General features: G+C 56.6%; 11 protein-coding genes across 13 annotated transcripts; 5 read left to right on the forward strand and 6 right to left on the reverse strand.

Annotated features, from left to right (window-relative positions):
- The first annotated feature begins 15 nt into the window (after positions 1-15).
- H310_13114 (hypothetical protein) lies at positions 16-2179 on the forward strand. Its single transcript, XM_008880488.1, has 5 exons — positions 16-989; positions 1070-1311; positions 1371-1455; positions 1522-1634; positions 1692-2179. Exons 1-5 carry the CDS (start codon positions 60-62, stop codon positions 1897-1899), a joined length of 1578 nt encoding a protein of 525 aa, XP_008878710.1. The 5' UTR covers positions 16-59; the 3' UTR covers positions 1900-2179.
- On the reverse strand, positions 2162-3403 carry H310_13115 (hypothetical protein). The gene is made up of 4 exons (XM_008880489.1): positions 3363-3403; positions 2597-3292; positions 2457-2538; positions 2162-2407 (listed from the first exon to the last, which is right to left on the reverse strand). Exons 2-4 carry the CDS (start codon positions 3225-3227, stop codon positions 2215-2217), a joined length of 906 nt encoding a protein of 301 aa, XP_008878711.1. The 5' UTR covers positions 3228-3292; positions 3363-3403; the 3' UTR covers positions 2162-2214.
- H310_13116 (hypothetical protein) lies at positions 3388-4190 on the forward strand (the record flags this gene model as incomplete). The annotated part of the gene is made up of 4 exons (XM_008880490.1): positions 3388-3549; positions 3610-3738; positions 3791-3939; positions 4000-4190. The coding sequence occupies 4 exons, from the start codon at positions 3388-3390 to the stop codon at positions 4142-4144; spliced, it is 585 nt and encodes a 194-aa protein (XP_008878712.1). The 3' UTR covers positions 4145-4190.
- Positions 4156-6269, reverse strand: H310_13117 (hypothetical protein). The gene is made up of 10 exons (XM_008880491.1): positions 5736-6269; positions 5556-5671; positions 5433-5493; positions 5337-5381; positions 5224-5284; positions 5106-5166; positions 4960-5046; positions 4741-4858; positions 4361-4634; positions 4156-4309 (listed from the first exon to the last, which is right to left on the reverse strand). The coding sequence occupies exons 1-10, from the start codon at positions 6250-6252 to the stop codon at positions 4183-4185; spliced, it is 1467 nt and encodes a 488-aa protein (XP_008878713.1). The 5' UTR covers positions 6253-6269; the 3' UTR covers positions 4156-4182.
- A 727-nt stretch (positions 6270-6996) lies between these two features.
- Positions 6997-8004, forward strand: H310_13118 (hypothetical protein). Its single transcript, XM_008880492.1, has one exon. It carries the CDS (start codon positions 7045-7047, stop codon positions 7930-7932), a length of 888 nt encoding a protein of 295 aa, XP_008878714.1. The 5' UTR covers positions 6997-7044; the 3' UTR covers positions 7933-8004.
- Positions 8005-8085: 81 nt separating this feature from the next.
- On the reverse strand, positions 8086-10498 carry H310_13119 (hypothetical protein; the record flags this gene model as incomplete). Its single annotated transcript, XM_008880493.1, has 11 exons — positions 10247-10498; positions 10055-10191; positions 9875-10009; positions 9490-9829; positions 9335-9435; positions 8904-9287; positions 8783-8851; positions 8602-8733; positions 8444-8546; positions 8249-8391; positions 8086-8202 (listed from the first exon to the last, which is right to left on the reverse strand). The coding sequence occupies exons 1-11, from the start codon at positions 10413-10415 to the stop codon at positions 8086-8088; spliced, it is 1830 nt and encodes a 609-aa protein (XP_008878715.1). The 5' UTR covers positions 10416-10498.
- A 563-nt stretch (positions 10499-11061) lies between these two features.
- On the forward strand, positions 11062-12235 carry H310_13120. Of its 2 annotated transcripts, XM_008880495.1 has the most exons (3): positions 11062-11781; positions 11839-11897; positions 11944-12235. In XM_008880495.1, exons 1-3 carry the CDS (start codon positions 11135-11137, stop codon positions 12171-12173), a joined length of 936 nt encoding a protein of 311 aa, XP_008878717.1. In that variant the 5' UTR covers positions 11062-11134; the 3' UTR covers positions 12174-12235. The 2 variants fall into 2 exon arrangements, with proteins under 2 accessions (XP_008878717.1, XP_008878716.1); XM_008880494.1 differs by having other exon boundaries at positions 11839-12235.
- H310_13121 (hypothetical protein) lies at positions 12192-14203 on the reverse strand. The gene has a single exon (XM_008880496.1). It carries the CDS (start codon positions 14190-14192, stop codon positions 12480-12482), a length of 1713 nt encoding a protein of 570 aa, XP_008878718.1. The 5' UTR covers positions 14193-14203; the 3' UTR covers positions 12192-12479.
- Positions 14204-16251: 2048 nt separating this feature from the next.
- Positions 16252-17983, reverse strand: H310_13122. 2 transcript variants are annotated; one of them, XM_008880498.1, is made up of 4 exons: positions 17649-17983; positions 16894-17589; positions 16570-16836; positions 16252-16528 (listed from the first exon to the last, which is right to left on the reverse strand). In XM_008880498.1, exons 1-4 carry the CDS (start codon positions 17787-17789, stop codon positions 16466-16468), a joined length of 1167 nt encoding a protein of 388 aa, XP_008878720.1. In that variant the 5' UTR covers positions 17790-17983; the 3' UTR covers positions 16252-16465. The 2 variants fall into 2 exon arrangements, with proteins under 2 accessions (XP_008878720.1, XP_008878719.1); XM_008880497.1 differs by having other exon boundaries at positions 16252-16836.
- A 2852-nt stretch (positions 17984-20835) lies between these two features.
- On the forward strand, positions 20836-23448 carry H310_13123 (hypothetical protein). The gene is made up of 8 exons (XM_008880499.1): positions 20836-21292; positions 21345-21457; positions 21518-21627; positions 21677-22120; positions 22296-22366; positions 22510-22797; positions 22883-22961; positions 23016-23448. Exons 1-8 carry the CDS (start codon positions 20861-20863, stop codon positions 23381-23383), a joined length of 1905 nt encoding a protein of 634 aa, XP_008878721.1. The 5' UTR covers positions 20836-20860; the 3' UTR covers positions 23384-23448.
- Positions 23449-23809: 361 nt separating this feature from the next.
- On the reverse strand, positions 23810-24888 carry H310_13124 (hypothetical protein). Its single transcript, XM_008880500.1, has 2 exons — positions 24315-24888; positions 23810-24263 (listed from the first exon to the last, which is right to left on the reverse strand). The coding sequence occupies exons 1-2, from the start codon at positions 24861-24863 to the stop codon at positions 23904-23906; spliced, it is 909 nt and encodes a 302-aa protein (XP_008878722.1). The 5' UTR covers positions 24864-24888; the 3' UTR covers positions 23810-23903.
- Positions 24889-25346: the final 458 nt, after the last annotated feature.

The raw sequence follows: 25346 nt of genomic DNA on the forward strand, positions 1-25346 counted from the left end.
AAAATATCCGGACAAGTGCCATCCACGACGGGGGTGGCGGTTTTCCGCGCGGTGGCGACATGGAACCCACGCTCGACGGCATGGCAGCGCCCTTGGACTTTACGCCATGGACGTCTAAAGTGAAAACGTTCTCAAAATCCACGGCCGTTGCCATGCAAATGCATGCCATGTGTGACGACGATCTGTCGATGGAGACTGCGATTGTGGCGCTACAGGCAAAGTTGTCTGCCGCGTGCAAGGAGGTCCTGTGGAAGGATGTACTACTTCAAAAGTTAGAAACCACGTTGAAGCACGCCGACGAACGTGCCGACGCCAACCAAGTTGAGCTCGAACACGCGTTGTTGGAGCACGCAAAGCAGACGATGCTCGTAGCATCCCTCGACACAAAGCTTCGCGAATGCGAAGACGCTCATGCCGCGACGAGACTGTCGCTTGCCGACATGCAAATCCAACGCACGGATTTGGTCGACCGATGCGCGGCTCTGGCGCGGGACATGTCCGTGGCGCAACAGATGCGAGATCAAAGCGACCGGGGCTGCCGCGAGTGGAAGGAGCGGTGCGCGCAACTCGAGTCCGAGCGGCGGCAACACATGCAAGCGCTGCATGCGCAACAACACGAAGCCTTCCAATTGCAGATAAAGCACGAAAACCTCCAGCGCTCCCTACAACGGCTAGAGGACGAACACCAGATATTATTGCAGCAGCGTCGGACTTGTTTCCCACGACACGCTCCTACGAACCCACCTGCCGCACGTTGCGATCAAGGCAGTCAATGCACCATGCCCGACGTGTCGACACGCCATGCTCAAACTGTCATGTGCGCCATCCTTGACGACGACAACGTCGCCGTCGAGGCAAAACGGGCCGCGATTGCCCGGCAGCAGGATTTGATGACAATAGCATCGCAGGCAAAACAGCTCCAAGTACTCCAAGCTGCTCTTGACCACTGGCAAGCAACGTGCCGGCGCACACTTCAAGCGTATGAGGAGGTATCATGCGCTGATTTGCATTGCTTTTCATGACATGTGAACGCTCGATGGTGTCGGCTAACTCGGTGTACGCTCCACAGTTGCGAAGCAAAGCCAACATGTGGAAAGGATGCGTTGCGACGCTGCTGCCCATCTACCAAGAACAGGTCAATTCACTCGAATTGGCCAAGTCGGCCAAGGCCGAATGGACCAAGGCGAAGCAGTCGCTTGAAGCGGATGGCCGACGAGTGGCCATGCAGCTCGAACAAGTTCAGGGCATGCTACGGCAGGCTAACGACCAGCTTGCCATCGACCACCAGCTGCTCGTCGACAGCAAGAAGCGGTACGCGGAATCCCAGGCGTGCTTGTTCGCGAACAGTGGTTACTGTGGTGGAGCTGCAGGGAAAAAACGCTGGGGCGAAACAATAAGTCCCGCGAGACCAAGGCGCGGGAACTCGTGGCGACGCTCCACGCAACTCAAACCAAGGTACCAAAAAGAGCAGCCTGGCTGCGACATCGATTGCCACTTGGGATGGCTCACAAGACGTCGTAGCTCGATGCTTTGCAAGCGCAGTATACGAACGCCAAAGCGGAATCGAAACGGATGGCGTCGCGAACGAGCCAAATCCACACCGCTTGGCTCCAGGAACGCGCGGACCGTCTCCAGTACGCGTGCTCGTCCTGCTTCGCGCATCGTGATCATTCGGTTGCTTGTGAATGCAGGGCCGTTGACGAAATCGAAGCATTTCGGGTGGCCTTGATTGAGTGCTGTCAATGCGCCGTGTCTCTGCAAGGCACCACTGCTGCTGTGCAAACTACTCGACCGCCGATCCGCCATCCCATCCCAGTCGCCCCACCGCCAACGTCGACTTGGACTCTCGAGCACTTGAAGGCTGTCACTGGCATTGCCGAGCCTCTGGTGTTTGGCTAACAACTTCGAGCACCCGTACATTTTGACGCTACAGCAACAGGCCGACAGTGAGCTAGATGATGCCGGCGCCATGCTACACCCGTTCTCGACGCGATAGAGTCGTGCCGAAGCAACTGCCTCCTGCAGCACACAAACTGCTTTTGCGCTGAGACCAACGGAGCGCAGTCGGGCCGTCCCCATCAATTGTGTGCTGGATAGGTGTGGCTGCGGCCCAGTCATAGGGCGCGCTACCTGGCCATGTTGACATTCTACGTGCATGTGATTCGACAAAGAATGCCACATTTTATCTTTAATCGGCCCGCGATGAAGAGTTTATTACAATCGCTTGTACTCGGCGGCCTTGGCGTCGGTTGTGACGTTGGGTGATTCGAGGCTCACGGCATGGCTCTTCAACGCAGGCGGCGCAAGCACGACCATCGAGTTGGTCAGGGCCGCCGCGACGGATGCGACCACAAAGCCAGCGGGCACGTCCGTCAACAGGATCTTGTCGTTCGAGGTCAACTTGACTCTACAATGTCATGTCAGTCACGACAACAGTCGCAAGGTACAAATCGTACGAGTTCACAATGTCCTTCGCTTGCTTCAACACGTCGCCATGGGTCAAGGCGGCGCCGCGGGTCGGATTTTGGCCGTTGTTGCCTGGGCCATCGTCATGAGTTTTTCCTGGGTAAACACGAGCATAAAGAACGGCTCGTACGGGTATAGGACACGACGAGGGGCGTGGTAGCATCGATTTGGGCAGTGCGCTCTTCGGCGTAGTACGATTCCAACGCGTTCACGAGCATGCGGCGGAATTGGAGGAAGTTATGGACAGGGTCAATTGCTGTCGTGATCACAGTGTGAAAGTGGCTCGCGTACGGCTGGTTTTCAAACACTTGCTTGGCCACGTCGGTCGAGTTTGCTTCGTTGTTCTTGGGATCGAAAAGCAACGCGACGGCCTTGCTGTCCTTGACCACAAATTCCAATTCTTCGACCGTCGAGATGGACGGGTCGACGGCCGCGATGTTGAGCCCGGCCTTGGCAGCAGCAAACTGCGCGACCAAGTTTTCCGCGTTGTTGGGCAGCCACAATGCGATCGTGTCGCCCTTTTTGAATTGCAGCTCCAAGAAACCGTTGGTCAGCTCGTTCACGAACTGATTGAATTCCTGGTAGCTGAAGCGCAAGTCGTCGTCGCGGTCGACGTTGTTGAACGCGCGGACAGCTTCACGATGCGGCAGCGATTCCACCGCCTTCTCCAACGTCAAACCAACCGTGGAGAACGGCGCCATTGCCATCGTCGAAACAGGGCGAGCGGCGCGGCGCAGCGAGCGAGCAAGGATCGAGTGCATCACGGCGAGAACGGGCTCTTGGCTCCCAACAATTCAAGTCACTTGCGCTGACACCAGGAAAAATCCTATCATTTTGGATATTAAATGTCAGAGGTATATTCATTTGTGGTGCCAACGCGCATGGTGTATCCGTACTCATCCGGATGACTGCCATTTCAACATGTTCCACCGATTGACGCGCCAAGTCCAGGCTGCCGCTGCGCCGCCGCACTCTCGAAGTTACACGAACAAGAAGGTGTTCCTGCCTCTATTGCGCTCGTTCAAGCAAGTCAACTCGTCCGCGGCCTTGCCACCCACGCTCTTCCAGAAGAAGATCGTCATGGTAACTTCTCCGGTGGTTGCAATGAATGCCCCCGTTCACATGCAATACGTGAAATTACAGGTCGTCAACACCGCGTCCAAATGCGGCCTCACGCCACAGCTCAAATCTCTTCAAGAACTGCACACTCGATATGCTGACAAAGGACTCACGGTCCTTGCTGTACCGTCCAACGATTTTGGCGGCCAGGAGGTTCGATTCCGTTGTGATACAATGCACCATGGCAGTCCTGTTGTATCTATAGCCAGACGATGACGCGACGCTGGAAGCTTTTTACAAGGCCGAGTACAACGTGGCGTTCCCTATCACGACCAAGTCGAAGGTCCTCGGCGACGACGCGCACCCGTTCTACAAAGCCATTATTGAGCACTACACAGACGAAGTGTCTCCTTCGTACGTCCGTCGATCTCGTCGTGTGCCGAACCCCCACGTTCGTGAAACCATTCCATGCAGGTGGAACTTTGAAAAGTTTGTTGTCGACGAGACCGGCGACCTCCGCGCTGTATTCCCTCGCAACGTCGACCCACTCGAGCCTGAAGTTATCAAAACCATCGAGCTTCTCCTCAAGAACGTCGCGCCGGCGTCCACGTCGGCCTAAGTCGACCCGACAATGCATTCAACTCACGATGATCTTGTTCATGGAAGAGGTCTCGCCCCGTCGATGGAGCGACTCGTCTGTCGCTCCTCTAGCACCATTACGTCTTCGTCGTACAGTTCCAGGTGAATATCGGCCGTCACCACATACGACAGCCGTTCGATTTCGCTGCGCCATCGTTGTCAGGTACACTCGTTAAAGCGAGTCGAAGGTACGAACCGTCGCGCGCGTCGAGCAATGCTGTGGACCTCCCGCACGGCCATGTCTGGATGTACGACAATCGTCACATCCAAATCTGTCCCATAAGTCTGGCCGAGTTCACACGAGTTGTCGCGGCGAACAACCCAGTGGACATTCACATGGGTGATGCTTAGAATCTCGGGAATCGCCTTGACAGCGTGCAGCACGTCTTGCTTGATTTCCCGAAAAGGCCGCATCTGTGCTGCTGGTGCGTCGGCCGCCTTGTTGCCGTGCGGGTCAACGTCGCCGTATTCTACATCCATCAACGTGGTTTAGCCGTCATGTGTGGACGTCACTTTAGTGCAGCACGATGCATGACCCCCGGCGCGTTAGGTTCATGCAGAGGGACGGCAACTTACCGTTGGCCACGTCGATGTGCACGAGGACTTCGGACACATCGGGCACTCGCTTCAGCACCTCAGCCTTCACGCGGGCAGCCACTTGCTGCGCTGCGGAAACACTCGTCCGTCCATGAACCTACCGCATGACAGACGACGAGTGAAGAGGTTTCAATCGCCCGCCGTGTTCTCGATGCATAGCATGCGCAGACGACTCTGCGTGAGTGCCATCTAACTTACGTTGACACGGAGGTCCACCAACGTATACGGCCCCATGCGCCGGGCACGCACGTTGCTGACGGACACCACATCTTCGACACTGCTCGACTGTGGAAGGCAGTCGTTGGGTGTGCGATCGAGACGAAACGCGAGAGAAATGTGCCTACCGAATGACGCAGCAGGTCGAGCACCTCGTTTTCCACGCTTTTGTCTGTTAGTTCTCGCACACTACCGCGATGAACACGTGGGTGACGACGATGCACGACGGCATGGTGTCCAACTCACCTGTCCAAGCAGATATCGACGCCGGTCTTGGCAATCATGCCCGACACGATCGCTCCTGCAACTACTCGATCGTCAGATTTTGCGTCGCTCGCACGTTTGAAGCGTCAACGTACTCGGGTCGAATAGCGGAACGTTCGCCATGCTACCGAGGATCCCACCTACCGACATGGACGGCTGACGACGGAAACGATGTGGCGACTTTGACTCACCAAGGGCGACAACGGACGAGATCGCATCTGTGCGGTGATGCCACGCATTCGCAATCAATACCTATGCACCGTCGCACGTTCAACCGGGCAAAGGTAGGATGCCAGGCCATGCGTTGGTGGGACCTTGCTGTTCGTTTGGTTCCCAACGCGGACAGTGGCATGATACAGTGCCTCCTTGGCCCCAATGGACGCGACGGCCGCCCCAGCGGCGATGCTCCATTGCGTCGTTCGGTCCAGAGCTGCATGAGATTCCATGAAAATGCGCTAGTGAAGAAAAACGTGATGTAGTAAGTGTGTACGTACTCGTGAGAAAGGAAAAGTCGAGGGACGAAGGAACGGTGACGGCTGCATCGAGGAGCCCCGTCTGGAGGAGGTGCAGCGCGTCGTAACCCATTCCAACTCCAGCCGCCGTGAGAATTGCTCCCACCGTAAGCGACCCCACGGCTTCGAACTTGCCGTAGCCGTATGGGTGCTCGTCGTCCGGTGGAAGTCGTGAAATTCGGACAGCCCACAGCGTTACAACGTCCGAGAGGAGGTCCGAAAGGGAATGCACCGCGTCGGCGACGAGAGCAGACGAGTTGATCGCGCATCCGACAGTACCCTTGCATGCTGCCATCGCCACGTTCGCGTACATGCCAAGGCGCGTAATTTTCATTGCCTCTTCACATTGCAGGGAATTCGGATCGCCACCCTTGCTGTCGACGCTTCTAGTAGACGTCGTATGGCCACGAAATCGCTGGCGCGCCGTGTCCACCAAGATCGGGAGCGGTCTCGAGCATTGCAGCCCCTGAAGGTAACGTGTCGACCGCAGGAGCATCATCTCCGGCGTGTGTCGAGGTGTGGACTCTTGATGAATGGCCCAATCAACAGAAAGAATACATTTCATTGGCATATTTTCAACCAATCATTGGACAACGTAAGCACACACCGGAACGCTTTCGAAACTGACCTACCGCCATCGGCGGTGGCACTCACTTGTTCGAGTCAAGTGCGTCGCACCACGATCGATTCTTACGCCCACGTTGCTTTACCCAGTCATGTCATCGCTGCTGTGTCTAGGACGAACTGGTCTAGTTGCACACCCGTCAGTGGTATGCGCGACTTTCATGGTGACCATTCAGAACTGTGGACCGACGTGCTTGGCCGTCAAGGCATTCCTTTGGACGATGGGCCATGTTGATGATCACTTGAAGACTCATGACACGTCATGGCTGCAACATCTCATGTTCATGATGCCCTCGTAACATGCCGTGGCGCGTTTCATGTATCGCAAGCCTTCCAACTACTGGACGAAGCAGTCGCACGCTGCCGCCGAGGGATCCCCATCTCCCCACCCAACGGACCAGCGCGTCATCGCGATAGCTTCAGGTGACGCCGAGCGTTGAGCTCAATCAGTTGTCCAATGTGACGAGCGCCAAGTCGCTGCCGGCATCGCTGTCAATGTGCCGCGGAGAGCAGCGTTCAAATCGCGTTATCCGGATATTATCCGACGGCGGCTTTTCCGACGGCGTCCGGTTGCTATAAATACGGAACTTTGCCGAACGAAGCACTAAATTTTGCCGTGGTGCGCTGGGACAAGCGCGTCCACGACGGCACTGTTCAACTTGCCAAGATGGACGACAATCTGGTGCAATTCAAGGTGTTCTCTGCGGTGGCGATCTTTGTCCTCGCGCTTGGAGGGGCGTTGTTCCCGATATACGTTCTTCAGTTGAACGCCAAGGTGACTAGCATCCTCAACATGGCTGCCGCGGGCATTTTCCTCTCGGCGTCCCTGGTGCACATGCTTCCCGACGCGGCCGATAACGTCCCACTTCTCAATATGGGATGTGCCACGTCCATGTGCTTTCCGTATGCGTTTGTCATCTACGGCGCAGGCTTTCTGTTTATTTTGCTCCTGGAGTCCCTAGCGCACGCACTGCAGAAACGCTTCAACGGGTCCCCCGAGGAAAGGCTGCCACTCATCGTGAACAAGCCCCATATCGCCTACGACTCGTCCGACCAGTGCGTTACGTCTGAAGTCACTCATACGCACGTGCACGGACTCATTGACGCCACCTCGAACGCGTTTGTCGCGATCGTCGTGTTCGCCGCGTTGTCGTTCCACTCCCTTATGGAAGGCCTCGGTATTGGTGCCGCCACTTCCACGAGCGCGTGGCATATTTTTTTTGCGATCGTTGCTCACAAAGCGCTGGCTGCCATGGCGCTAGCCCTCGAACTTATAAAGCACCGCGTCGGGCGGGGGCGCCTCATGGGCAGTTTGCTTGTGTTTGCACTGATGACTCCGTTGGGAGTCGGCCTCGGCGCCTTTCTCGCTGGCAACGACCCCAATGATAGTTTTGCAAGCGGTGTGTGCACGGCGCTGGCTGGAGGGACGTTTCTATACGTGGGCGCGATGGAAATCATTCCACAAGAGCTCCACGACCGCCGCCATCTCGTTCACAAGGTCGTCGCGCTCGTCAGTGCCTTTGGCGCGTTCAGTCTGTTAGCGCTGTGGGTGTAGTAGGCGTTTATTTAATCCTTTCCTTGATAAGATTTGCATGTCGTTTGCTTCAAGCAGCGCATTCCTTCAAAACAAACTTTTCGGGATGCTGGGCATTGTTCACCTGCGCTCCAGGGTATCCACGAGATGTCGGCATGCAGCGACGTCAGCTAGCTACACAGGATGCACCGGCCGCTGCGGCAGGCAAAGGTTGTAAAAGCTCGTCGGAGGGAAGGACGATGCATGCCGCCAACCCACGGGCAATGCCTTGTACCCTTCCATGGCCACAACCTTATGCAAGTCAAGGACGACGATACATGCGACGTTCCCGCCGCACCTTGGTTAGCAAAGCCTGCACGTCCGCGTCGCCGCCGCTGTAATGCGGATCCAACACCAGCAACCACATGTCTGGCAGGTCTCTCTCGTCGGCGGTCGGTGCCGTCGCCACACCCACGATCGTGAACGCCAGCGATGCCCCACCTGCGCATCATGGCAGACACGTCAACCGAACGCAAGCCTCGCATTGCCTTACCCATCATGACAGGCGACCCGTGGATTAAAAAGTGCTCGGCCAACGTCGGTGCATGGCGCGGCAGGTCCCGGCCGCTTGCGCAGTAGATCGTTCGGCAGCTCACCTAACGCGCCATGCCCGCTCAAGTCGATGAAATCGCCCCTCCCGCAGCAACGCACACGAAATCGCTCTTCCAGGACGAATCCGACTTCGACAGTCCCGATCCAACCCCGCGAACCCACAAAGCGTGGCGGTTTGTCGCCAAGTTTGAACAAAATGTCTTGGATCTCGCGATGAGTTGGCACTGGCACCTACAAGAGGCTCAGCACCTTGTTCGCGAGCACCAAACACGCAGCATACGTCGGTGTACTGGTTCAGCCACAGCCACGACGCGAGAGTTTGCAACGAGCGGTAGGCACATCCCCATCCCTATGGACGCTGCATGCGGGCCACGGCTCACGCAACGACAATGCCATCGTACCTTATCTTGCACCCCTTGTTGGAGGTAGTGGTAATACGCCACCTTGCCCTGAACGAGATGGGTGGTGGGGACCGCGCTCTGGGCCGGGAACGACGCCCCCAAATGGATATTCACCAACGGGCGGTCAGCGTTTGTTTGGTCGTCGGCGGCGCTGGGTTGTAGCCATTGGCAGCGACGTCGCAGCACTGGCCGATCCATCGGCTGCACAAAATGCACATGCAGGTTGTGGCGCTGCGACGGCAAGAGATCGCGACGATCACATGTCCACACCCCAATGGGATGGACCGCCCCGCCGCGGAGCGGAAACTGCACGCACTCCAACGTTGAGACTGCTTGGTTTGCATCGCCATGCCGGTCAACTTGAAAATCCTGCGCTTTCTTCGCCTAATTGACATGGACATCAAGATGATCGAAACGCAGCCACCATGGACCTGCAAGGCGAGGCGCTTTACGAGTGCCGCGATGGCGTCCGCAAGAGGTAGTTCCCATGACACGCACGCAACTGCATCGAACGAAATCATCACTGCAGCGTCTGCCGCCATGCGACGATGAGTGCTCGTGCCCTCGATGCAGTTGACGCAATTACCGTGCGCTCCATGGGCATGCACTGTCCATGTGGGAGCGGCGGAGTTGCCTGAGGACAATGCCTGATACAACGTCACTGGATGGTGCGACGTGCTGTAGGGAAGGCCGCGACAAGCCGATTTCAACTGCTTGGGGAATACGTCGCACAGCAAACGCCGCTCAGGATGCGAGTCCGTGGACGGCAACTTGCCACGGATGACGTCGCCAGCTTGGTTGACCATGACTGGTCCCAACGACGCGTGCAATTCAAAGAATGTCTGCGATGGGTCCATTAACGCTCGTCGGAATTCGTCCAGCGCGCGGGAAGGCGAGTACGGAGGTGCCAGTGATGTCGGTGTCACCTGCACATGCGTGGTGTGGAAACGAAATGGAATGAGAGGCGCTACCCTCGAGAGCTCGATCGAAAAGGCGCATCGAAGCATGGTGCACTTAATGGAAGACAGGAATTCAACGGGATCGTCTTCGTCATCGTCTGCAACGGCTTCCAGTGGAATGGTGTTCCATGTCGATGGCGCACGGTCCTAGGATGGCGCGTTTGGAAGTGCGCGAGGAGGACGACGACGTACGCGTGTGTGCATGGAAGGTGCTGGCGAGAATCGCACGTGGGCTTGATGCGTGTCGCGGTCGTAGATCAGCACATACATGCGAGTGTCTTGTGTGCAGACGAAGTCGCCGCGTTGACGTCGCCTCGCCACGGATTGCTCTATTCGTGTATGCCCTCGTAAAGCCATTTTTCAGACAACCCCTCCCTGCCCTACCTAACTCTTCTTTCGACGTGCCTGCGTGAACAATCAATATGGGACCAAGCACTCGCAAGCCACATGGCCACATATCGCAATGAGGGTCTCGCTGTCGTAAGCCCGCATGGTCGCAACTGTCGCTTGTGGTATAGAGAGACCACACCGCCAGCGCGGCGTCTGTATCCATGCCAACAAAGTATGCGTCAGTGTCTTCCAGCCGAGCAATCGCCTCCAGCAGACCGCGTGGCACCGTTCCGCGTACCAGCTTCGCCATAACAGATTGCTCAAATGATGGACGTGACCACTAAATAGTGTGCTGTTTTTTGTTGACAGTGGTGTTGTAAGTTGGTACCTTATACAAGTACATTTGCCCGAATTCGTTGCGACTGGCGCCAGAACTTTTCAGATTTTTGGCTACTTGGTCACCATTCCGGAAAAACGTTGCTTGAACAAGTGCTCCATTGCGCGCAACAGCGCTCGCTCCTCTCACAACACGTAGCGGAAATGCCGGGCCGCTATCTTCGACGTCATGGAACACTTATAACAGCGGGGACTAGTGTAGTCCGCTTGCTGCATTGGGGTGCTACAACAAATGTCCCGTTTCCATTATCTTAATCGTTTGAAAAAGGCATGCATGCATTGGTTGAAATAAAACCACTGAGTTTTACAGGGTATTTACTCGGGATGGCCACCACTCAGAGCGCTCGAAAGAACAGGGTGGAATTCAACTACTTCAACTAGTGTAGGTTCGCTGGATGTGGTGAGATGCAAGCCGTCAAATAGTGTGTCGATGTGACGTACACTAAATAGAATCTATATACACTATTTCAGTGTCCGACATACCCAAGGCAAGATACCGGCCAGTTGGCAATTGCACCAACCTTCCACAATTGCGCACTCGAGCGGATGTTGCGTCAACTGAGCGGGCCATGCGAGGCATCGACGCGGGGGTCTGTCGGGTCGGTGCTCAGTACCACGCAGTTCATTCGGCGAACGACCTTTGCCTCGGCGTCGGCGAAGACTCACCACGCAACCAGGCCATCCCCGGTCGCGGAAGCGGCACGCACGCCAGCAATCCCGTCATCATGTGCCCTACCTGTGTACATCTACCCGCTCCTCGTTCCGGTGGCGGGCTTGATCACCATGGCGGCGACAATCGGGTATAGCTGCACCCACCAGTTCACGTGCTCCGAACTGTACCCGACGCTGTCGACAGCGGCCAAGTACCATCCGCAGTTTCACATCTTTGCCGTCGGGATGAACATCACGTCATACATGATCTTCCTGACCGTGTCGCTCTACTCGACGTTCTTGCTTCGGACGTGCTCATCTTCGTCTTGGCAACGACCCCTTGCGTGGATTTACTACGCGTTTGGCCTCCTCACCTGCATTGGCCTCAGCACGTTGGCGACGTTCGACCTGAAACGATGGGAGCTCATCCACATCGCCGCCACGGTTGCCTTTTTCGTCAGTTCTTGGGTCATGATGTTCCTTGCGCAAACGTCACGATGGATGCTGCATTACCAGAAAGCCGCGGCGGTGCAAGCGCACAGGTAAGAACCCGTCGCCTCTCTCGAAAAAAATCATCGCTTAAAGCGGGCCTGCTGCAGGCGGGCGTTGATGTGGGGCAACGTGTGGCTTGGCGCAGGCATCGCGCTTTCTGTGAGCTGTACGTGCGCCTGCTGGCTTCGTCTTTGGTCTCATCGATGGGCTAGTTGGATTTTGCTATCTTTCGGTCCACAAACACATCGAGAACGTGTTTCACATCACGTACCTCATGGAAGCCATGTGCGAACTCTTTTCTATCGTGTGCCAACTGCTGTTCATGGGCACGTTGGCGGCCGAAGTCGGTGACTTGGACGGGATCAAGGCTTCCTTTCACAAAGGCGACGCCGTCGTCCTCGGCACCATGCTCGTAGCGGTCGTTGCAGTCGAATTCATTTAGTCGATGCGTCTGAGCCATCAACCACATGCTACTTAATATACTTATTTCGTTTGGATTTGACACTTACTGCGCGCCCCCGCCACGCTCTCGATGAGCTGCGAACGGTACCGCTAAGCTCTCGACGCTTCATCGTCGTCCTGCAGCATGCTGTAACCCTCCGCCTCGTCGCTCACCCACCGCTCCTTCGCACGCTTCGCCCCATGAAGTTCCCGTTATTTTGGGATGCCGTCCGCTGCGCCTGCAGAGTACTGCTTGCATGGTTCATTGCGCTTTCTAACTTTATTCCTATACGTCGGCGCTTTGTGGTCACATGATCGAGCACTCGCCTTCTTCGCCGTCTTCTGCGCTGGCTGCCCGGCCGAGCCCCCCCGCGGCGGCGTTCGCTGGCTGAGCTTTCTTGACCGCGTCGACCGCTGCCGCTTTCAGCTTCTCTTGGCACGCGCAGGCAAAGCTCGACGAAACACCGGCAAAGTAGCATCGGTTGCAATTGTCGCAGTGAACGTCGCGGTGGTCACCGCAACGTTTGCACTTGGAGCAATGGTTCCGCCTGTGCTTCTCTCGGTCGCACAGCTTGTTGCTGCACCACGAAAAGTCGTACATCTTACCGCAGTCGGCGCACGTGTATCCGTCAATGCAGTCGAGGATCGTGAGCTCCTTGGCTGACGAGCAGCACGGCGCCGGAAGCCGTTCGTGGAGCTTTGTCATCATGTCTCGGATCTTGGACAAGTTGTGCATGAAGCAGTCGTCCTTAATCAGGGACGACACGTCGATCCCAGCCATGGCGATGCTTAAGAACGGGTTCTTGCACGACGTGCACCGACACGTGATTCCACACATGCTGCCTTCCTTGACACATGCACACCGGCCGTTGCGGCAGCCACCGGCACATCGACACGAATGCATCTTGGACGTTGGTGGCGCAAGAACAACCATCGGCGATGGAGTTTGGATCCCTCCATGTGGGTACTGCTGAGCGTTCGTTGCAGCCACGGCGGACGAATTTGCAGGCACGTTCGGGCGCGGCGCAATCGGCACTACCCGGGCAGATGGCGCGGCGGGATGCGACGCCGCAGGAACAAGGGTCTGGGAGTGGTTGAGCACCATCCAGTAGTTGGGCATGGTGGTCGCAGGTGTGAACGCGATGGGGGGCTGTTGTGTGGCGTGTTGATGAGGTTGCATCATACACACGGATGACATATGAGGCTTGTCGTCAAATGAAGCGAGATCTTCGAGGATTTCCATGTCTTCCATCGGAAGCAAGTCCGTGTCGTCTGAAATCGATGACGCCGACGACGGCGAAATCGACGCATCGTCGTGAGCGAGGAACGACAAGAGTTCCGTGTCCTCCATTAGGGACGATGGATCGCTGGATGTCGGGGTCGCGTCCATATCGTCGTCGCTGTCATATGCCATGAGAGCATCCACAGGCTCGAGAACTTGTGTAACGAGCTGGACGCGGTCGACGCTGCTACGGCACAACGGACACGTCCGGTTTGACCGGTACCATCGAAGAAAGCAACGGCTGTGAAATATGTGCCCGCATGGGACGATCTGGGTATGCGCATTGCCCGTCAAACAAACCGAGCACTCGTGGAGAGACATCTCGAGATGCGGGGCCTTCTTTGAGATGGCAGTGCATTCGCGGGCGATTTCAGCTTGAACGCGGTCGATCGACGGCACGGTAGGAGACTGACCGTACAAGTACTGCTTCGATGTGTACAACGACGCTTCTTGCTTGAATGCGACTTGGTTGTAGGTCGAGTGGTGTGTGTTGTGGACGTGGTGAGGATAGTACGGCGCTTGAGGGGCGGCGGCGTAGGGGTTGACCGATCGATCCGAGTCAACGCAGACGACCTTGCCAGCCACATGGGAGCCCCATCCATCCAGTTGAACGCGCTTGACACCTGGCATGTTGTTGTGGAAAGGAATGTGTCGGCGTCGGCGGCGGTCGCGGCAACGGTTCGAGGTCCCAATATGGCAAGAACCCGACTGATTCGGTTGGTGTTTCACCATCAACATGTCGCACCGTGCTGAATCTCACCTGCTTTCGTCGGGCATCCCCCCTTTTTGTCTACAATGGATGGGCCTCGAAACTTTTATTCTGAACCATCTTTATACTTGTTCTATGTATTCCCCTTAGGTTTTTATTTTCTCGTCCACCCACACCGAGAGAATTCGGTGCGATTGGCCGGATAAAATTCGACGTTTCCGAATGCCGCCTCAACTTCAACGCCCATCTCTGCGACTCTGCGCGCTGTCCACGCGGCGCAAGCTCGTCGTCGGGAGGCTGCGCCTGGTCGAGCCCAGTATCGACCAGCCTCCATCGAGTATGCGCCAAAGACATGGTCGCAGTGGATACTCTGACATGAGCAGGACGGGCCCGGTTGGTTCTGTAGAGGGATGGAAGGGTGGGATGGGAGATGTTGGGTCGTGGAGGGTCGACACTGTGTGCGGGGGGATGCGACGACGCCACGAAACGCCGTTTGCCGAGTAGCACATTTATCGTGGAGTACGACAAGTTGCCGTGACGATCGATCCATCGTTTCGGTTTTCGTGCCGAGATGGCCAGCACCGCGTGACATGCTGGTTCAGCGGCGAATCCACGGTGACGTATTACTCCGACGCACGCACACCACATTGTCTTGCTGTTTTTACTGCCGACATGGGCGCAAGGTGCGCGCGTTTCTTTGGAATCGGCCACCGATACCCACCTCGACCAGTCTCTTCTGTGCATACCACGTTAGAACATCCGCGCTGAACCTTGCTCCTTTGGGCGTTCCTGCGGCGCATTGCGCGATACATCCACGCTGACTATGTGATCTTTCATCGGCGGATCGCTCCCCCCCATTCAGCTCTGGGGATGCAGTGTGCTAACAAGCGTTCATCGTGTTCCTGCCTCCGAGAACCGCCAGGTATTTTACTCGACATCGAGCGATGTCGACTGTTCGTCACCTCCAGCCAATCACATGCGTCCAATTGCACGAACAGCCAATGAAATGATAGTGCCCATCGTGTTCACCACGTCAGCGCGGTGCAGGTCGCCGCAGCGGCGGCCAACTCGAGATGCTTCAAGCGACGCACCCTGCGTCTTCGGGCATACACATCGAAACTCTTGACGCGGTAGTTGGATGGTGCCAATGCGAGTTCGGAACAACCTGGCCTCGATTCGCCTCCCATCCGACAGCACAATGTTCATCGCGGAAGACCTGGGGACACTCTTGCCGTGTCAATCCAAAGGGCTTGCGGGTCCGTGTCATGGCACGCCGTACGTAAGTTGTGCGAATGGCTCCTAGCCATCGGCCACGCTCTTCGTTCTCGCCGTTGCCAGCATCAGGACGAGTGCACGTCGCACAACCGACATTGTGGTGAAAATTATTCACCGCAAATAGACTCCGCCGTTCGCCTTGTCGTACGAGCCTCAGAGCCGCCATGCACCGGTCTGTCCTCTGCACTTGAGAAGAATTGCATGGCCATCGTGTGGAAGTTCTCCTTTGCGCGACCACGAACGGCAGCGACCGAGGCGTGTTTGACAGCATGAATGACCCAAACCACAAGTGAGCATCGAGATCATACTCACACGCATCGGTCGTGCCTTCCTGGGCCTGTACCGTTGGACCACGTTAGTTGATACAGACGACTCTGCACTGAGTGTGTCGTCGGCTCCTCGAAGGACGCTGCTAGTTCCATCATGTTGGCTGGTTTGCCAAACGTAATGGAGCAATCGATGTTGCTGGCTCGTGGCCAATGTCAGCAAAGTCGCGCGTCAAGCTCAAGTGTGTTTGGGGGCATTTGCCGAGTGCTGTACTCCGATTCATTTCGCATCGTCAAAGGTCGAACGCGTGCAACGTCACTTGTCGTGGCCTGGTGCCCTTGACATTGTCTGCACAACCAGTCACGACGCCGCGGACCCCATCGATTTCTCGTTCCCCATGTCACCTGCTCGCATGCGACGGAAACGTCTCTGTGTCGACATCGCTCGGCAATCGAGGCAAGCGCTTCTCGCAATCTCCCCTTGGTTCCTCGCATTTTTGCCTCTCCTTCTTTGTTCCTGCCGCTCCATCGCACAGAAACAATCGCGTCCGCACTCGATGGCAACATTCATCGTGCTTACGCGGGCAGGGGGGTGGGAATCTGGCGGTCCTAACAACTTTTTTTCTACACGCCCGTGGCCAGGCAGCCAGGGTGCTTGATACAACGTGGTGGTGTCGGCCACCACCGATTTGAGTTTGTGCTTGCCAATTGCTGTCTTGGCACGTTTTTTTGTCATAAAAATGCTGGGCGTCGCGCGGCCGTCATGCTACGGTCGATGACGTGCCAAACTTGAAGAGGTTGCCAGGGTTCCACGACTGGGAGCGCTACCATTCCGGCTCAGTTGACTCGAGAGCGGACGTCAAACCTGATGGGGCCTGGATGGAAGAGGCGCGGACAATGGGGCGGCGCGGAGGTTGGACGACGATGCCATCGGTGCAAGGGATGCCCTCTGGGTGCTGAGCGTTGGCGGCGTCGAGTGAAACGCGTGGCTTGCGATGGACCGCTGGGATCCGCCACCACCGCTGTGCAGCCGTGCTTGCTTCCTTGCGTACAGAAGCAGCGTGATCCACGACTGCATCTTCTCGGCCGAGTTGGCGCGTACGTACACGCTGTGTTCCCCCGCCAGTTCAATCTACACACGGTCATGTTGGCCATCTCCCATGACGGAGCTTCCCGGACGGAATCGCACCGTGAAGTCAGTGTCGTTGATCGGCGAGATGCGCACGACGACGCGCATGTCGATCTTGCCTTTGGGTGTCTTCCAGTAGCTGCGAGCAAACAGCGCGAGTTCGCCCTTGATGAAATCCAGGTAAAACCAACGCTTGTCGAAGCTCCCAAACAAGTGCACTCGACCTGGCTTGAGTACGCGAAGGTGGCCGAAATACGGCGCCATCGACGACGCTGGCAGGTTCAGGTTGATGCCCATGAGGTAGTTGCCCGCAAACGATGCTTCGCTGTCCATCTCGTCATCCGTGTCGTCCTCTAGGTCCGAGTCGCACAGGAGCTTGAGGCGCAGCCGATCAATCGCCGCCATCGTGTCCTTGCCGTTCCGAAATGCTGACGACGTTTGTTCCAAGTTGGTGCGCAGCTTTCGCGTTTCAAAATAGATCTTCGACACAGCCGCGCGACTTTGCATGTAATCGTGGAAGAGTTCGTCCAACGATGCCTTCTCTTCAACGTCGTCGTATTCCTGTTTGTCGGACCTTTTCGGCGGACACACTGCAGTGACCGTGCCGTCCGGTGCAATCATCATCGGTGGGTTGTCCTCGCCCCAGAACGTCTGTCGTCCCCACGTCTCGATGAATCCCTTCACCGTGTTGCCTTCCACATCATCGTAATACCCTGCCGACTCGAAGAACGCCACGCCGTCGACCGGTTCGTCGCTCTATAATCAAAGCATGCCAATCAGTCCCACCTACACGATCCACCGATCTCGAATCGTACCGCGTACAGCTCCTCAAGGTGCTTATCGAACAGTGTTGACCGCGGACCCTCGCTCACCGTGTAGCTCATGGTGTCTCGGTGGAAGTACCCGCTGTCTTGGCGGGTCAGCGTCGAGTTTGACGGGATGTCTCCTGGGGCCATATGGTCACGCCTGCTGCTGCTGGGGTTGCTGGTGGCGCAGGGATCCCGTTCGCAGTTGTGGATGGCTATCCGCGTGGGCTGTATCCGCAATGGCAGTGGTGGCTGCGAGTGTGGTGACTGTCGAGGGGCTGCTGCTCTCGTCGACGCTGCGCGCGGCTCCAGCAAGAAAAGTGATCGCAGGTTTCTACAATCTCGTGGCTTGACAAGAAAATGTCGCGCCATTGAAGCGTTTCACTTGGAATTTGTATTGAAGTCGAATAAAAATGCGACTCGCGTAACCCACGCGGCATTTCTTAGGCCATTTTTTCCGGGTGAAAGCAAATTTTGAGAAATAATTTCCCTACATCAAACACAGACAAATCCATCGAGGCAACAAGCTATACATATCGATGACGATCCTCCGTCTGGTTCCAGCACTGTTCCACGCCGTACATTATCAAGGGAATACACTGATGCCATTGCCTTGGGCAAATCGACCGACGTCCCTTCTCAAAACTGAACAAACCCGCGAGTGGAGCGAGCTCCACGGCGGGCAACGCCTGGTGCGTGAGGGCTGCCCGTCCAATCGCACGAAGTGTGCCTCTTGCAAGAGGGTAGCGGCGGTAACGTTCGAGCCTCGCCTGGCACATGCAGGGATATCTGTGTGAGCCCTGGACGAGAATTGAAGCGCTCAGAATGATGGTGCTTCCATCCACCGGACGATCCAAAGTACTGTACTGACCAGCGGAAGTGCCGTCCGCGCAGGCACCCCTCGGGAATGGAGCGGGGGCGCATGGCAGGCTAATGGCCGGCCGAATGCACCGAAGAGCCGTCGACGTTGTACATCCAAACGCTGCGATCGTAAGCATCGTGGCGACTCGATGTGATCTTGCCGGCGAAAGGCACAGTGCAGCCGAGGAAATTTCCACTGTGTCGGGTCGACGATTGGGTACCAACCCCCACCTTACGACGTGTCTGGTCGGGAGCCGCTGGAAACCTCACCTTGTTGTCCACGTGTTGACGTAACCCACGGCAGCGGACGGCGGCGCTCGACGACGTTCGGGCTCGCTTGGATATCTCACGCCGCCTGTCGCAGTTCCATGGATGCGCATTTCCAACGGCAATCTTTCGTGGTTTCGCCCGCGGTGTCCATCAGGCCAATGTAAGTGTACCATCGACGGATTCCGTGCAGCACAGTGTGTGAGGATGGTTCGCACGGGCGACCCATAGAACCATTCATTTTGCTGGCCCTGCAAGCTCTTCCCTTCATGCCAGCGAACAGCGGAGCCCTCCCCGGCCACTCGTTCTTGCCACCCATTCTGCACCGAACGAATCAACGATCGGAGTATTCGGTGATTTCATTGGGCATTCCCTGGAAACGTGCTTCTGATTGGCCAATAGAGAGCACATTCTATCCAATAGTAGGAGGGATTGTCGTCGAGTTGCAACTGCCATCGAAAAAGACGATCCCCGCGCCGCCGAGATCGAGTAGTACGCGGGGATGAGGACGGACATGCTGGTGTGGATGCCCGCGATATCATGGCAAAGCACCCAAAAGCAGGTCGATGCGCCACAGTCGGCCTCAACCTCACGCTGCGCATGCTTTGCTTACGGGTAGTACATCTCTCGTCCGTGAGAAGTAACGGGACAAACTCAGGGCGATATAGTCCTTTGGATCGCGATCGATTTGAACATTCGTTGGTCCGTACGAGCCAGCAGCACAAGTGACGCCGCCGTGGCCCGAGCGCATGCGACGATGCATGCGATTTGCGGCAGTTGTGGCGAGTATGACGTGCACCAAGACATGCAAATGTACCGTCGGTTGCAGGGTGCGACACCACTACTTCCATCCGCGGTATGTCCATCGGAACGACGTCGAAGTTACCAATGTCTACGACCTCATGGCGGCATTGTACAAGTTCGTGGGGATCCCCGCCTCCCGAAGGCGGTGGCATGGATGTCGTGGTTGCATTAGCATCGCATTGTGGCACGAGCGTGTCGTCAAGGGGCATTGCAACTCGTGAAGGGACTACACACTCACCGGGTGGGCATCATGGCACTCCGCGGAGGCAACATCCCGTGGTCAAATGCTTGTGCACTGAATGGCTTGACACAATGTGGACGATGGGAGCGGCTCGCGACGCGCCAAGGATTTGTCGGCGCCGGCTTTTACACAGCCCCCAAAGGACTGGCGACAGGATGGTCGGAGCTCTGTGCGCCTGCCCCCCACCCTTCCACTCCATTTTCCCATTTGTGCCGACGACGGAGCGATGTGATATCCAGCCATGGAAGCACGACATGCTCCACTGTGTGCACAGCTATTGTCATCTTGGTGTTGTGAAGCGCCGCCGCTTCCTGGCCGATGTGAACAGTGCTGTCCAATTTGCGGCGGGTTCTTTTGCGGGGATTTGTGTGCAGACCAAGATTTCGCGAGCATGGGTGCGTGTTGTCAAAGGAACTTGCCCCTGCAGGTCGTCGAGGCTCGCCGCGATCACGAAAGTACCTTGCTTTGAGCAACAGCTCGATGTATGCTGGATCTGGCGTGAAGTACATGGCCACGCGCCACTTTCGAGTGAGTTATGGGCTTGCACAACGCCATGGACATTCGCGCCAAGGGTGAGAGATCTTCCGCACGATAGCCGGTCTGACTTTGAGCTGACCACTCCATCGACCGTACAAGGAGGGGTCTTGTCACGTCGCAGGTTCGCGGCAAGCAAATCGATGGATTCCACGACTGCGTCGAGATCGCTCTCGCCCCGACGTTGCTTTGTGTGAAGCCAAGCTCGTGCAAACCGTGATGCGAGTGCTTCAGTGCGACTCCGCAGTATGTATGTATCGCGTGTGCATTCGTGCCGTCGCCGGCGTCGCAACTATCGCGCCAACATGCTTGGGACAAGTGGCCAACCCGATATTTAAAACTCGTGGTGCATGACTTGGAAATTGTATCTACATAAAAAATTGACAAAATAAATTCAACAGCATTTGGTTCCATACAAAGATCAAATCAATTTAATGGTCAGGTGAAAATTGACGAGTCCTCGAAAACGGCGTCGTTTGTAATTCGACAGAACGAGATCGCGACGTCCCGCAGCATGGCGCGGCGACACAGCGCGGAGGATCCCCTGATGGACCATGAATTTGAAGGTGGCGCGCATGACGTGCTTCGCGCGAACTCGTCGCTGAGCGAAGTCCGCGGCGTGCACTTTGACAGTGAATTAGCGACTCCTGAATCGGACGACATGACGCAACCCACAGCGGTGTACCGCAGCATGTTTTCCCACCGATCACACTCGTTTGGCACACCGTCCTCTTCAAGAAAAGAAAGCTCAAGCTTTGGATATGACGATGTCACGATGGGCATTGGCGTCGGCACGCCGCAGTCGTCCCCACGATCACTTCGCGACGTATCCCGCGTGTCGGTGCAAGAAATTGCGCGGGACATGGTATTGAACCGCAAGCTAATCGACGAAGGTGTCGGTCTTACGCACCCTGACGACGTTCGCGACAGCATTCGCATGATCCAAGTGCGTATGCATGCCCATCTTCGTGCTGGAGGAGCTCCCATGGTTGTTGTAGGCGCATTCACGTCGTGAACTGCCACAAGACTGTGACCTAAAGTCCACCGCGCGCATCAAGAACAAGTCGTACACTCTGACGTTGTCGCGGGACACCTTAGCGTGGTTCCAGGAGTAAGGCAGCGTTCTCCGTCTTCGTTGACACCTTGACTGGTTTCATGACCACGTATCTAGATCCAAACGAGTGGGATTTATCGACACCGACGATATCGTGGGGGCCGAAGCATTGTCTGGCGGCGCGACCTCGGCGTGCTTCCGCGTGCACTACTTTCGAAAGGGCAAAGGTATTCCTTTCCTCTCGCATTTCCATCTCGTGTTTCATGCACCGTCCAGGATCGAAGCCGTCCAAAGCGCTGCTTCGCACCCATCACGTGTTGGTCATCGACACGTCGAGCGAATGTGTCGCTAGTGCATGGATCCGGTCGATCCAGGAGCTTGTCCGGTGGCAAGCGCGCGCCCCGCCGACGTCACAGAAACGGCGCATCCGTGTTGTTGTGAACCCGCACTCGGGCCGTCGCAATGCCCCGCGCATTTGGGAGCACGACGTCAAGCCGTTCTTTGACCTGGCTGGGTTCGACTACCACGTCGACCACACGACGTACGGCGGCCACGCAGTCGACATGGGCCGCGAATACTCGACCGACGAAGGCTACGAAGCGATCGTGTTTGTATCTGGGGATGGCACGATCTGCGAGTACATGAACGGGTTGCTGGCGAGGCCAGAGGCAGAGTGGAGACATGTCGTCGCAACGACGCCCATCTCGCTCATCTCTGCAGGTGCGTGATGTCGATGCGTCGTCGACTGGACGGTTCGGGTGAATCACAAACGCAGCTTGTTGAACGTGTGTCTGGCGTCAGTGACATGGCGCTGGAGCACGTTCGATCGAGTCGATGGGGGACATGCGTGTACTACTCGAACAGTTCTTGCTGACGCTCATTCGATGTGTTGCAGGCACGCAGAACGCATTTGGAACGGGCGTTGGCATCCCCACCACGGCGGCGGCGGTCTATTGCATTATCAAGGTATATCTATATCGCCGCGTTTGTGCGTGTATGTGTTTTCGAGCCCTGCCATGCATCGCTCCGTCTCCCGCGTGGTGGTGTTGTATGGGCGGCAAGGCCGCCATGGATGAAAGCCCCTCGGACAAACTGTGTCCCTTGTCTAGCGAAAGCTTCGCCCGCTGGATGTGTGCACGGCGATGGCGGCCGATGACCACAGCACTGTCCAGTACAGCTGCTGCGGGCTCGGTTGGGGGGTCCCCGGCGACATTGCCGCCGAATCGGAAAAGTACCGGTGGATGGGAACGAAGCGGTATGCGTTCCTCAAAGTGAAGCGCGCGCTGTTCCCGAAGCGGCACACCGGACGCCTGCAATATGTGCCACTTAAACCACAGCCTCCGCTGCGGCCGTATGACGAGATCAAAAACTTGGGCGCTGACGATCAGTACGAAGTGGTAAGGGCATTCGCCACCGTCCACCGGATCGGCTTGAATGCATGGGAGGGTTGTTGCGTGGCTCAGTTGTGCGCGGCACTTGTAGGAAGAAGGCAACATTTACGATGGCATGGCCAGCGTGCGCAACGCGAGCTTACGAGCTGTGACCAAACTGGCCGGTGCAGGTAAGAGATGCCGGTGCGACGTCCCAGTGGTGCATGACGTGGTTGTTTTTGTAGTCCGTAGTCCCGCCAGTGCACGGCGCTTCCGTGAAGAGTGGTGGACGGCCGAGACGGGATCGTATGTGGCCGTGGGGGTGCTGAACTCGGCTCCCGACGGCGCGTACTGCCATCCATCGGACGGGTGCCTCGACCTGCTCGTGGCCCGCAAGGGGAATCTATTTCAGATGCTCCATCTCGCCGTGCTGTACTTGCTTGGAAAGGAGGAGAAAAGTTCGCTCATGTCGTACGTGAAAGTCAAAGCAGTCGTCATATCCCAAAACGAATCGGACGGCGTGATGAACATGGACGGCGAAGTCCTTCCTGGCCCCGGACCCTGGCGCATGGAGGTTGTCCCGAGCTTGTTTAAGGTGCTTTCTGAAAAGTAGCGCCATTTTTATTCCAATGCGACCATCCTGTCGGCCATGACGCCGCACACCTGGATGCTTACGTGCGCCATGCATTACAACGGCAGTCCCCATCCGTTCATGTTCTCGACGGTTCTCCGAGCCTGTGCTAGTCGCATTGCTCCTTTGTTCGTCGCGCTCCAGATCGTAGAGACCATGCTTGACTCGGCAACGCGATAGCAAATGCAAAGTGGGCATCATCATCGACAAGCGGTCGCATTAGGTTGGCGCAGAAACAACAGCCCCTCGCTCCAAGTCCCATGGCAAAGGTGAAAGCAGGACGAAGTTGCATGGCTGCCACGCGCGGGGACCGTCGCCATGGCATCGTCCGTATGCAGCATGATGGTGGGAGGGATGGGAAAGCTCGGCATGTGGTGCGAGTACGTGCGTCGCACACATCTTTGCAATAACAAGAAACGAACATCGCGATCCAGTCGATTCACATCGTGGCGGATGACTTCACCGAGAAATGCAGTCGACTACTACGACATGTAGGGGGGCATCATCGGGCCATGTCTTGCTTCCGCAGCACGGCAGGTTGCCACAGTTTGGTCATGGCGCACGATGCCGACACGAGTCCGCACACAGCGTCCTGCAGCGGCGACGCCGTCGGCCAGTCGAACGCTCGTCGGGTCGAGTGAAGAAAGTCTGCCAACAGCTTGACTTGGGAGAGCCACACCGACAGGTACTTGGCTCGGCAATTGTGGAGGGCCACCGCGCTTTCCTTGGTCTGGTCGAGTCGCTGAACGGCTTCCAGGAACGCACGACGAGCGTCCAAGAGGTCGGCCGTGTTGAGGGGCACGTCGCACGCCACCGTGGCGAACCAGAGCCGGTCGATCCAAATTTCCAACGACGTAGCCACCTACGATATGGTTCGTTGAGTCGGGTCGGAGATAGAATGGCGAGGACGTACGGAAGCAGACAGGAGGTTCATGTCACTGATCCAGCACACGTCGTCGCCGACATCGCCAGCGCCCCCGACGACCGCGCTGAGCGTCGCGACCGTTCGCCTCCACCCCACGGGTTCGCAACCTGCGTCGACAAAATTGGGAAAGAACTTGAGACATCGCCCGAGGCGGAGGACACGCCGGGTGCCGCTCAACTGGCGTGCGAGTGTTCCGACCGCGGGTTTGTATTTCTGCTGGTTCACAGCCATCGCCAGTTTGCACATGTATTGAATGATCTTGCACGCCTTATCGCGGCCGTCCGACTTGGCCAGGATGGCCAAAACGCGATCGAGCTGCTTGGCATTGATATGGTGGACGATGTAGAGCCAGGGGAGGACTGCCGACACGAACGGCACGACAGTGTGGGTGTCCACCTTGGGCGTAGGGGGAAGCTGATCGTCTGCGGTGTTCTGGACGAGCTTCATCGATCCCGACGTCTCAAGGAATGAAGTGGCACGTGCAGCCGGCGACGTGCTCATGTCGGCCGTGGCTGCAGGAAGCGGCATCGTCACCATAAGTAACGCGCCACCAATTCGACGACACCTTCGCCCACTTCAAGTTTGTATAGTGGCGGGCTGGGTAAGCACCCGCCCATCCAGAAATACATTCCAAATTACTCACCACAGTCTCTACACTTGGCGAGGATACACCACCGTGACTGTGGCTGTGAGCCCGATAAGTGCTTATGATGCGTGCGCTCAATGTAGTAGCCTGCGCACCACAGTCGACTGAGCGCAGCATCAGGGATTGCTCCCAATGGAATTGCCTCCCGTGCAAAATGGGTCAGTCGTCATGAACGGTGAGATATTGGATTGAGCCACTTTGTCTCGACTATTGTAGAGTGGTTATGGGTTGGTTTTTCAGTAAAAATTTTTCATTATTCCAAAAATGTGTACCTAAAAACCAATAAACATATCTTTTGTTGTATATCCTATAAAAATATTGCCTATGCCAGTATACCTAAAGGTAAAACCATTTTAAAAGGAGCATCATGTGCA

Source organism: Aphanomyces invadans, assembly GCF_000520115.1.
Source record: "Aphanomyces invadans strain NJM9701 unplaced genomic scaffold supercont1.47, whole genome shotgun sequence".
NCBI classification, from domain to species: Eukaryota; Oomycota; class Saprolegniomycetes; order Saprolegniales; family Verrucalvaceae; genus Aphanomyces; species Aphanomyces invadans.

Coding starts and splice junctions, on each gene's coding strand:
- H310_13117 (XM_008880491.1), bottom strand. CDS start 6,252: ATGATGCTCCTGCGGTCGACACGTTACCTTCAGGGGCTGCAATGCTCG. Junction 5,382..5,432: donor CTCGTCCGTTGTCGCCCTTG/GTGAGTCAAAGT, acceptor CCATGTCGGTAG/GTGGGATCCTCGGTAGCATG. Junction 4,310..4,360: donor ATTGCTCGACGCGCGCGACG/GTTCGTACCTTC, acceptor ACGATGGCGCAG/CGAAATCGAACGGCTGTCGT.
- H310_13124 (XM_008880500.1), bottom strand. CDS start 24,863: ATGGTGACGATGCCGCTTCCTGCAGCCACGGCCGACATGAGCACGTCG. Junction 24,264..24,314: donor TGAACCTCCTGTCTGCTTCC/GTACGTCCTCGC, acceptor ACCATATCGTAG/GTGGCTACGTCGTTGGAAAT.
- H310_13122 (XM_008880498.1), bottom strand. CDS start 17,789: ATGGCCCCAGGAGACATCCCGTCAAACTCGACGCTGACCCGCCAAGAC. Junction 17,590..17,648: donor ACCTTGAGGAGCTGTACGCG/GTACGATTCGAG, acceptor CTTTGATTATAG/AGCGACGAACCGGTCGACGG. Junction 16,529..16,569: donor TTCCATCCAGGCCCCATCAG/GTTTGACGTCCG, acceptor CCGGAATGGTAG/CGCTCCCAGTCGTGGAACCC.
- H310_13118 (XM_008880492.1), top strand. CDS start 7,045: ATGGACGACAATCTGGTGCAATTCAAGGTGTTCTCTGCGGTGGCGATC.
- H310_13114 (XM_008880488.1), top strand. CDS start 60: ATGGAACCCACGCTCGACGGCATGGCAGCGCCCTTGGACTTTACGCCA. Junction 1,312..1,370: donor CTCGTCGACAGCAAGAAGCG/GTACGCGGAATC, acceptor GTGGAGCTGCAG/GGAAAAAACGCTGGGGCGAA. Junction 1,635..1,691: donor GAACGCGCGGACCGTCTCCA/GTACGCGTGCTC, acceptor TTGTGAATGCAG/GGCCGTTGACGAAATCGAAG.
- H310_13121 (XM_008880496.1), bottom strand. CDS start 14,192: ATGTTGATGGTGAAACACCAACCGAATCAGTCGGGTTCTTGCCATATT.
- H310_13115 (XM_008880489.1), bottom strand. CDS start 3,227: ATGCACTCGATCCTTGCTCGCTCGCTGCGCCGCGCCGCTCGCCCTGTT. Junction 2,539..2,596: donor CCTCGTCGTGTCCTATACCC/GTACGAGCCGTT, acceptor ACGATGGCCCAG/GCAACAACGGCCAAAATCCG. Junction 2,408..2,456: donor GCGAAGGACATTGTGAACTC/GTACGATTTGTA, acceptor ATGACATTGTAG/AGTCAAGTTGACCTCGAACG.
- H310_13120 (XM_008880495.1), top strand. CDS start 11,135: ATGTTGCGTCAACTGAGCGGGCCATGCGAGGCATCGACGCGGGGGTCT. Junction 11,782..11,838: donor GCGGCGGTGCAAGCGCACAG/GTAAGAACCCGT, acceptor GGCCTGCTGCAG/GCGGGCGTTGATGTGGGGCA. Junction 11,898..11,943: donor CATCGCGCTTTCTGTGAGCT/GTACGTGCGCCT, acceptor TCGATGGGCTAG/TTGGATTTTGCTATCTTTCG.
- H310_13123 (XM_008880499.1), top strand. CDS start 20,861: ATGGCGCGGCGACACAGCGCGGAGGATCCCCTGATGGACCATGAATTT. Junction 21,628..21,676: donor CTACTTTCGAAAGGGCAAAG/GTATTCCTTTCC, acceptor TGCACCGTCCAG/GATCGAAGCCGTCCAAAGCG. Junction 22,962..23,015: donor GACCAAACTGGCCGGTGCAG/GTAAGAGATGCC, acceptor TTGTTTTTGTAG/TCCGTAGTCCCGCCAGTGCA.